At 46.5% G+C, this 9,595-nt stretch overlaps 1 protein-coding gene across 2 annotated transcripts in view; it reads left to right on the top strand.

The window, feature by feature from the left end:
- The first annotated feature begins 561 nt into the window (after positions 1-561).
- Positions 562-9,595, top strand: part of LOC103663326 (histone-arginine methyltransferase CARM1-like) — a 252,783-nt gene continuing 243,749 nt past the window's right edge. For both annotated transcript variants that reach the window (XM_040620292.1, XM_040620293.1), the window contains exon 1: positions 562-743. In XM_040620292.1, the coding sequence (XP_040476226.1) occupies positions 584-743 (160 nt within the window). In that variant the 5' untranslated portion in view covers positions 562-583. The remainder of the gene's footprint in view (positions 744-9,595) is intronic.

Here is a 9,595-nt window from a genome sequence, read left to right as displayed (position 1 = left end):
CCCCCCCCCCCCCCCCCGCCCCGCTGCCTCGATGCTACTGCTGTCGGACCCTGTCCGTGAAGGAGCGCTCAGCACTTGGGACGGTCGCTACCACTTAGCCGTGAGCACCCCAGAACCACCTGGGAGGGGCGAGGGCCCACCCAGCAGAGAGCCCTGGCCAAGGCCATTTCCAAACCAACGCCCACGCCCGCAGAGCCGTCCCAGTGAACAGCAGGTGTCACCCTTCTGCTTCCAAACCCCCGGTGCCTCCAGGTGCCTCGCGCGCTCCCCAAAATTGCGCGTCGAAGCTGCGGCCTGGCGGGGTGGCCTCGCGCACCTGCGCGGCGCCTGCGAGGCAGGGGTCTCTGCGTTCCCGGGCACTGCGGGTGGCGGGGTGGGGGTGGGGGACGCGGGGACGCAGGGCGGCAGGTGCCCGCAGGAGCCAGCAGAATGGCAGAGGTCGACGCTTGGACTTGCGGTTCTGCGCGGAGGTGAGGAAAGTGGCTCGCGCTTCCAAGTCCCTCCCCTTCCCCCGGCAGTTTCTCGGGGCGCCCAGCAGCGCGGAGGAGGCGCCGAGAGGGCTCGGGGCAGAGGCGCTCGCACCATGGCCCGTGTCCCGGCGCGCCTGCAGTTCCGCGTGCAACTGCGCTTCGTGACAGAGGAGCAGCTTTTCGGGGCCGGGCCTCTCTCACTCCCGACCCCGAAGTCTCTGCAGCTGGATGTGCATCCGGCGGGGGAGGAGGCGGACGCGACGGTGACTGACGGTGAAGTACCGAGTCCCGCTGGAAAGTTGGGGCCGGGGGCGTGCGAGCACAATGTGCGCGCGCGTGGTGGTGGTGGGGGGGCGCGGCTGCGTGTGCAGATGTGTGCGGAGTGCGCGTGTGCTTTGGGGCGCGTGGAAGTGTGGGTTGCTCCGTCTCTGTCGCCCCCAGCAGTTGTGCACCCCGAGGCTCGCGAGGGGGAAGTGCCGGGCTACTTCCCCAGTCCCCAGCTGGCCCAAACTGCGTCTTTATTGCGCTCACGAACTTGGGTGCCGCGGGCAGCCGGGCCCTGAGAACTTGTCTTGGCGATAACTGAAAGGTGTCAAAAGCGGGGTCCGGAGAAGACAGGCACTCAGTGTCCTCACCGGGCACCTACTCGGGAGCAGAACAGGACAGGGAACCCCGTCTCCTAACTTCCAGGCCTGCTCCGCCCTTGTTCCCTCCTCCGGCCGCCGGCCACCCTCCAGCCACACCTGCAGCTTTTTGTGGGCCGAGTTCTGACTCCCGTGGGAAGGGCTGTGCAGCGTGTTCACCAGTCTCAGTGGCTGTCGCGGCCAGTGTGGTCTCCGCTAGGCATTACTTTTTGGTTCAAAAAAGGGATCTTTTACAAGGACGTGCGACCCCTGGGTTCCTGGAGCTGTGGGCATGTTGAGGGAGTGCTTCTAATCCTTATAGGATACTGGCCTTTTTTTCAGAATCCAAGGAAACCTATAGAACCTGGCCCCAGAAAATGTTAATTCCGGAGCACCAAACTTTGCATATAATTAAGAGGTGGTAAGGGCTCCGCCCTGTAGCTCGTATTAAATACCCTCTTCTAGTAAGCCGGGGGAACAGAGCCCCAGGCAGCTGTAAGCCTCCAGAGACTCCTGGAGTTTCTTTTCTCTGACCCTAACTTCTAAGATTCTGAGTATTGTTTAAAGTGCTCTGCGTTGGGAATTTCAGTGGGAATTCAAATAAGGCAAGTACTGATTTGCTCCTCTGTAATAAGGAGGATGCAGGTTCACTGCTCTATCTGCAAGGCCTTAGAACAGACTCAGGCACACAGTAGACACTCAATACATGCTTGCTGTGGAATGAAAGAAAACCTTTGGATATGTCTTCTCTCTTTACTCTGGGCTGGGCTGGGGAAGTCTGGGCCTTTAAACAAGAAATATTAAATGCTGTTTGACTGGTGTCTTAGCTGGAGTCTTGGCAAGGGATCAAAACCTTACTCAGCAACTCCTAGATTTCTCTTTTGGTTGCAAGAGGGAAAAAGTAGTTTTCAGTATTTCTCCTGGGAATTTTAAAACTCAAGGTGCCAGAAAAGAGTTCAGTTTGTCAACAGTGGTCATTTGATTTAATCTGTAGCCATGCACCTGGAGAAACAAAGGCACAGATTTGAGATTTACATATTACTTGGTGTCCTATGGATTTCTTTCCCACAAGTATGTGTTAAGAGAAGAAATACCTGAGGTTCGAGGGGAGTGAAGTTGTAGACTCTCCAGCAAGTTACCGAACGCCTGGCCTATGTGGACGTAATTATCTCACAGAGACGAATATGCTTTCCCTTAATGATCTCCATGGTATGGATTAGACCAGACTAACGGAAATGGAAGGAATAATTACAGCTGAAGCAGGAAGTCATTGTCACGCGATTTCGACAATTCCTTGGGAAAGAATCACAAACAAGAAAGTGGAGAACTCACTCTCTTAACAGCTTAACTCCTAAAATGCAATTGTTAAAGCTTGCTACGGAAAGTTTTGGGAGAGAAGCTATTCTGGAGTTGTTTTTTTAGTAGCTCATTTTACTGTATGACCAACTGGACCACTGTGAATGATGGGCAGGCAGAGCAAGTTTAAAAACAGATTCTTGTGAACTGTTAGAAGAAAGATTTTGATGTATTCGAATATCATACCCCCAGTAGCAGAATTTCGAATGGCTAGGATTTCTCCTGGGATGAAGTCTTTTGGATGGGTCCAGAGTCTCTAAGAATGGCTCTAAGCAATGTACCTTTAGAAAATGATAACCATTTCTTAGCTCTTCTGTGGAATTAGTTATTAAATAGGTAGGCTAGTTATTAAACAAGTGGAGTAACTGGGCCTGGATTCAAATCCTGGTACTACCATTTATGAGCTGTGCTGCATTTAGCCAGTTATTCACCCTGTGTCAGCTTTAGTTTCTTCATCTGTAAGGATGGCAATACACATGTTAAACCATTAAATAAAATAATGCATACACCATGCTCGGTGTAATGCCTGGCATATATTAAGAGCTCAGTAACTGTTCACTGTTGTTGTTAATGTTATATTTACATTCTGTCCCCAAAACAACAGTTTTCTCAGGCTGTTCTGAGGAATAGCTGGGCTGTATTTCTGTGAAGATGTTCTGAAGAAAACTTAATTAAGTCTGGTAGATAATAACTGGGAGAAACAGAACAATCTTTTAGATTCCCAGTCTCAATAGCTTGTCATGTAAAAAAGGGAACAGAACAGGAGAAACCAGTTTATTCTCATTTCAAGCCCTCCAAAATTGACAATGATTTTATGAAGGGAATGCACCAAGAGATCCAGCACTCCGGCTTATAAACTCTGAGGAGACAGTCATTCGTTCCTTTTTTTATTTCTTACATACATATTTTTTGAGTCTGTGTCCTACCACAAGCCTGCCTGAGCACATGCCTGATTCATTCTTTTATCCCCAGAGCCTTCCACAATACCCAGTACACACAGGGCATCAATAAATGTCTCTTGAGTGCATCAGTGATTTAAATGAAGAATGTTTAAATGTTGCAAAGATAAAACTTCAACTACTGAGCACTGTGAGTGCAGAATCTGAGTTGTCCCCAAATGATTAAGACACTGAGTTGACATAGAGTCTAGAGGGATGTTTTAAAATACAGTATATTCATAGAAAATTTAAGGTATATTAAGGTCAACAAACCAGGTGACAAGTGCCACTGAAAAGTTAGTTACTCATAGTCCCCAAGAGAGGGGGGCACACCACACCATGGTGGCGGGCACAAGGAGAAGCAATAGGTGGGTCTGGGGGGCGGGGGGGCAGATGGATTAAGGGGAATTGTGGGTAAGAGCCTTCACTGTGGTTTCTGTGGGAAGGAATGGGGGAGGCAGGGTTAGCAGGCTTAGGTTGGCAGGATTGAATAATTTCAGTGGGCTCTGGGGGACTGGGGCTGTCCCGAGTTGTCCGGCACCTGGCCTCAGGTTGATTATGGCAGGTGGATAGTAGCCTGGAGTGTGAGAGCCCAGTCAAGGGGGTTTTGGGGTTTTGGGCTCTGGATTGGTTGGCTTGTATTTGAAAAGTGTGCTTGCAGATGAGTTGTTTACTATCTCTAGGAATTGGCTAACCTAGGAGGGGCAGTCTCCCTAAGGTCAGCAAGACCCCAAATGTCAAAGCATCAGAATACAAAAATAAAAGACATGGCTAATACAAGGGAGATTCAGAACATAAGGGAATTGGTAAATATAGTATATAGGGTGGGGGTGGCTGGCTGCTGGGCTTGCAGGGGTGGCTGCAAGTAGGAAGAGCCTGTGGATAAGGTCTTGAGTTTAGGTGATGGGGGGGAAATATTATCTTCATATCTCAAGTATGTGAAAGAACTAGAAGGTGGAGAGAAAGCAGACCACAGGTGGGAGATGGGTCTGCTTCTTCTTCACCCCTTCCTCCAAGGTCAGTGCCGTGATGGGGGGCTGGAGGAGAAAGGAATTTAAGAACCGAGACTGTATCACACAAAGGTTAATGGTAGACTGGATCTCCAGGAGAGAAGAGAGAACATTTCTTCCCTTGCTCAGTTTAGAACTGTCTATTAATTAACCTGGAAGAGTTAGGGAAGTATATAAATAAGCCACATAGATAATCAAGTATAAAAATGTGGTAATTTTGTCTCTGAGGTATTTTAAAAGGATGCTAGGTTTTTTGTTCTCTCGCGGTTGCTCATCTCATTAGAGGAGAAAAAAAGAGCAGAAGAAAAGTCAGAGAAAGACATCCTTTGTATCACATGGGAGTATTAATCTCCCTTCATTAAATTCTGTGATAACAGACTCCGTAAGTTGAAGCCTATGATCAGAATCCTGAAGTCAGTCACCTACAAATGATATAGGCATTCATTTACTTTTCCTTCAGCAAATATTTATTGAACACATGTTCTGCGCTAATCACTGGGTGAGCAATACATGAGCTGGATAAAAGCCCATCTGTATGGAGCTAATATTTTAATTGGGGGAAGATAATAGCCAATGACATAGCAAGACAATTTCAAAGTGAGATAAATGTTTGGAAGAAAACGAACCCACTGGAAGAAAAAAAAATAGAAAGGGAGGGAGGCTAATTTAGAGAGTGATCAGGGAAGGTCTCTCTGAGGAAGTAGTATTTGCTCTGAGGCAGGAAGGATGGAAGGAGCCAGCTAAGCAAAGAACTAGAGGGAGAAGACGACAGGCAGAAGGAATGGCAGGTCGAAAGGCCCCGAGGCTGGAAGGAGTTGGTGTGTTCGGGCTGGCCAGTGGAGCCAATGCTCATAAAGAGAGACGGGGAGTAATGTGAATTCAAGTTAGCGTTCCAGTTATTCTTGGAGCATAACAAGCTATCTCTAAACTCGGTAACTTACAAATAACTGTTTTATAATGCTTCCAGATCCTGGAGGTTAGGAACCAGGCAGGGCTTGGCTGGTGATTCTTTTCTCCTTGTGGCATTGACCGAGGCCAATCATTGGAACTCAGCTGGTGGCCATCCTGGTCTGGGGGATGCAAGAATTCTTCATTTACCTGGGCTGGTGTCTGGGCTGGTATGATGGTTAATTTTTTGTGTCAGTTTGGGTGGGTTGTGTACCCAGATATTTGTTCAAACATTATCTGGATGGTTCTGTGAGGGTGTTTTTGGATGAGACTAACATTTAAATTGGTGACTTTGGGTGAAGCAGATTGCCCCCCAAATGTGGATGGGCCTCAGCCAATCAGTTGAAGGCCTCAATAGAACAAAGACTGATCTTCCCCAAGCAAGAATGAATTCTGGCAGCAGATGGTCTTTGGACTTGAACAGCAACACGGGCTCTTCCCTGGGTACTCACTCTGCTAGCCTACCCTGCAGATTTTAGATTTGTCAGATATATGTACACACACGCACACACACACACACACCCCCTCTGATACTGTTTCTCTGGAGAACCCTGACTAATAAAATGGAGATGACTCAAAGATTAGGACCATCAATGGGGAGCCTCTCCACATGGCTTGGCTTCCTCCCACATGGCTTCCTCACACCATGGGCTTCTTCCCCAGAGACTCTTAGTTCTAAGAGAGAGTTTCCCAGCAGACAAAGCAGAAGGCACATTACTTTTTGTGAGGCACATGTGGAAATCAGTCGACATCACCTATGTCATACTCTGTTGATCAAAATGGTTGTAAGTCTACCTGGGTTCAAGGAGAGAGCGTGTAGACTCCACCTCTTCATGGAAAGAGTGTCAAAGAATTTGGAGGCAATGTTTTAAAACTGCCATTATACCAGCCAGGTCACACGGGATGTGATATACATGCACACATCACTCTCTCACTAATGACAATTACTGAAACAGCTGACCAGAGAGCCTGGGTTTTGATATATACCACAGTGGACTTCCTAATTCTGTCCTGAATTGAACTTGCTCCTCCTCACTCCCCCCGCCCCGCCCACTTGGTGAGCAGCCCCCAAAACACCATCTCTGCAGGCAGACAGTCAGGAAGCAGGTGGCAGGGGGGTTGAGATGGGCAGGCTCCTGTCCTTCTCCCAAGAACATAAGAGAACCCTGAGGGGAGAGGTGTGGCGTAGAGAGGCTAGAACTGCCGTTGGGACACAGTATTTCTTAACGGGGATCAGGGAGCATGTGTGCTGGGGAAATTCATCATCAGAGACATTGCAGAGCAGTGAGCATCCCTGGCCCCTTGTCGGTAAATGCCAGCAACCCCTCTCTGGGACCTCAGTTTATATGACAGTGAAGAAAACCTTCCCTCACGCCAACAGAACTCCCTTCGTGTGGACACATGGGGAAGGACGAATGCAGAATTCCCTCCCCTGCTCCCCCCCGGTTAATCAAACTCGGGATACCCAAACGCTTCTCCATCTGTCTGAGAAACACCATGCATGTCCTTGCACGGTAGTCCCTCTCCCAAACAGTAGACTACTCCTTGCATTCGCGGTCACATCCAACCTTGCTACATTTACTCACCGCAACTATTCGACATGATGGTTGCACTGAAGTGTTGTTAAAGGAATCCTGCCAAGTCACTTTCCTTCTCTTGTTATATTACCAAGGGCAACACTTGCATGATTTCATTATAGCTTTCCAAGAAAGATATTTAATGCACCTAAATGGAGACCTCAGCTGGACCTGGTTTTGTGTTCCAGTGTTATGGGGTGCACACCCGTGAAGAGAGAGCATTCCTGTCCGCTGTCAGGCAGCCTCGGTACCTCGAATGGATGACAAATATGAAGCCATTCAAAGCCCTTGTGTGTTTGAGTCTAAAGACACCGAGGTGAAAATACGTGAAAAGACTTGTTTGCCAGGCTGAATAAAGATCCTTTCAAATTCCCTTCTTCCCCTATTTTCAATAATTGTACCAAGTTGTGGTCTGTATTGAGTACCCATGAATACACCAGTTCAAAGACAGGCCATACATAGAGTCAGTGCCACGGGGAAGGGAAAACAGTCCTGGGACTCTTGTGAGTAAACTGCATAGTTGTCCCTTAATCTGATGAGTTACTCCTTGAAACAACATGGTTATCGAGGCAAGAAATTTACATATATTACTGACGTCCTATTTGTGATATGATGACTTTGTGTTGTGACTGGCCACAGGATATCTGAACTAACCAATTGCTTTCACAGATGCGGCTTATAAAAATTTAGCAGGAAGTTTGAAGTGGTAGCATGGAGTGAGCACACTCTTGTCATTAGCATCCTGTTCCTCCCAGTGTTGTCCCCCCTAATAAGTCCCCGGTGCCTGGGAGCACTCCCCAGACCCCTCAGTTCCCTCCCTTCTGCAGCTAGGCTTTCACACTGAAGATTTGCAGATAAAACCTGAGGGGTTAGATGTTCCCAGTGAATTCACATTTAATCCCGGACAGCCTCACTCAGAGGAATGACTTTACCTTCTCGAATAAGGGTTTTTTGGGGGGGTATACGAGATTTCTGAGTATCCTAAATTACTGTCTAATTATTATATTTATCTCCATGTAGTAAGCTATGCCTTTGTGGTAGGTGCTAGACACACTATGTCTAGCCTCACTGTAAGTGGGAGGGTAAGTAATATTGACATTATTTTATTGGTTCATCCGTCCCAAGTGTATCGTCCTTGAAACCTGACTCTGTCCCCCTTTCCATGATACTGTCTTGTGTTTAATTACTCAACCTTTAACCTGTGGTAAAGTTGAACATCTAGCCACAAACCCAAAGTCACATAAGCCCACAGGATGAGAAAACTCTTTGCTTGTGGCTTGAAGGGAGCTAGATCTATCGGTAAGCTTAGAAACCTGAGTGAGAGAGTAGAGTGACTGATGGTGGTTCACCTTTTGGCATATTTCAGGCAGAGTTAAGGTTTTCTAACTCTGGGCCAGTCATCTAAATAAAATCGTGTGACCTTCTTTTGTTAATGGTTTCTCACTCTTTTAACCCTGTTTTATAATTAGGGCGGTGAGGTGGTTGGATTAACCAGATTAGATTTCCCCATTTATTAGCTTCATGACCTTGAGCTTACTGAACCTGCCTGAACCTTTCTTAGTTTTCTCTTCTAGAAGCTGAGATAATTTTTACCTCATAAAGTCATGGAGAAAATAAACAGAATAATGAAATGTGAAAAAAAAGCAAAGTGACTTCTGTTAATTTTCAAAGTAAATAGGTTCAAAATTATCAAATAAAAATAACACAAAGATATTTGGCAAGCAGTCATAAAGCAAAGCTACCAGTTTTATGGATCTTACATTCTAGAACCATTCGGAAAGCACCAGGATACTTTGTTCACATTGGACTTCCTGCAAGACTGTTTGAGAAAAATAGACTTTGTGATTCTAGTAGATTTACTGTGTGTATAGTTGTCTTCCACTGAGTCCGTAATGTCAGCCTCTCTACTGAGGAATCATTTCTCAGGGCCTTTTTATGTGCTGTTTCTTCTGCTTAAAATGCTTTTCCAAATGCAGGTCTCACTCTAGCCTTTGGTTTATTTGGGTCCTTCTCATCCTTTAGTTCAAAGTTTGAAAGTCCTGTTTTGAGAAGGGACTTCTCGTCATGCTATGCGCCCACTGTTCCCACTGTGTCCACCACCATATTTCTCAGCCCTTTGCTTTGCTTTCATGGCAATTACCACAACTTGTAATGAGAAATAAAAGAATTTTATGATTTACCTTTGGTTAAAATTGAAGTTGGAATCACAGGCCACAAATCACAAGAGTATTTAATGAGAAACCTTGAGAGACAGGGAAGAGGTTGACCCAAATGCTTCTGAGAGTGTAAGAAGGTTCAAGTGTATTTTCCAATTAGCAACCATAAAGGCATCAAGAATGGTGAGCACTAGCCAGGTCAGGAGAAGGGACTGTCTCGGTCAGCGCTGTGCATATTCTGAGTCTTGTCATCATGAAATTGAGTTCCTGGTCAGTGTCTTTACTAAGAAGGGCAAAAAGGTCTCCAGTCATATTTTGTTTTTAACCATAGAAAGCTTATGGTGATCTCCTGGGAAATATAAGTCAACCTTGAGGCCATTATGACTGCTGAAAAGCTTGTTTAACATGTTTGTTATGGGAAATTGTATTTACTTACTATATGTATATTTTAGAAAATCGCATTCTTTAGCATATTTGTTGTAGAACATTGAGTTTATTCACCACATTGTGTTGTACA

The sequence above is a fragment of the Ursus maritimus genome, unplaced genomic scaffold, assembly GCF_017311325.1.
Source record: "Ursus maritimus isolate PB19 unplaced genomic scaffold, ASM1731132v1 scaffold_34, whole genome shotgun sequence".
In the NCBI taxonomy this organism is placed as follows: Eukaryota; Metazoa; Chordata; class Mammalia; order Carnivora; family Ursidae; genus Ursus; species Ursus maritimus.
The sequence above is the reverse complement of the archived record's forward strand: the minus strand, read 5'-3'. Positions and strand labels throughout refer to the sequence as shown.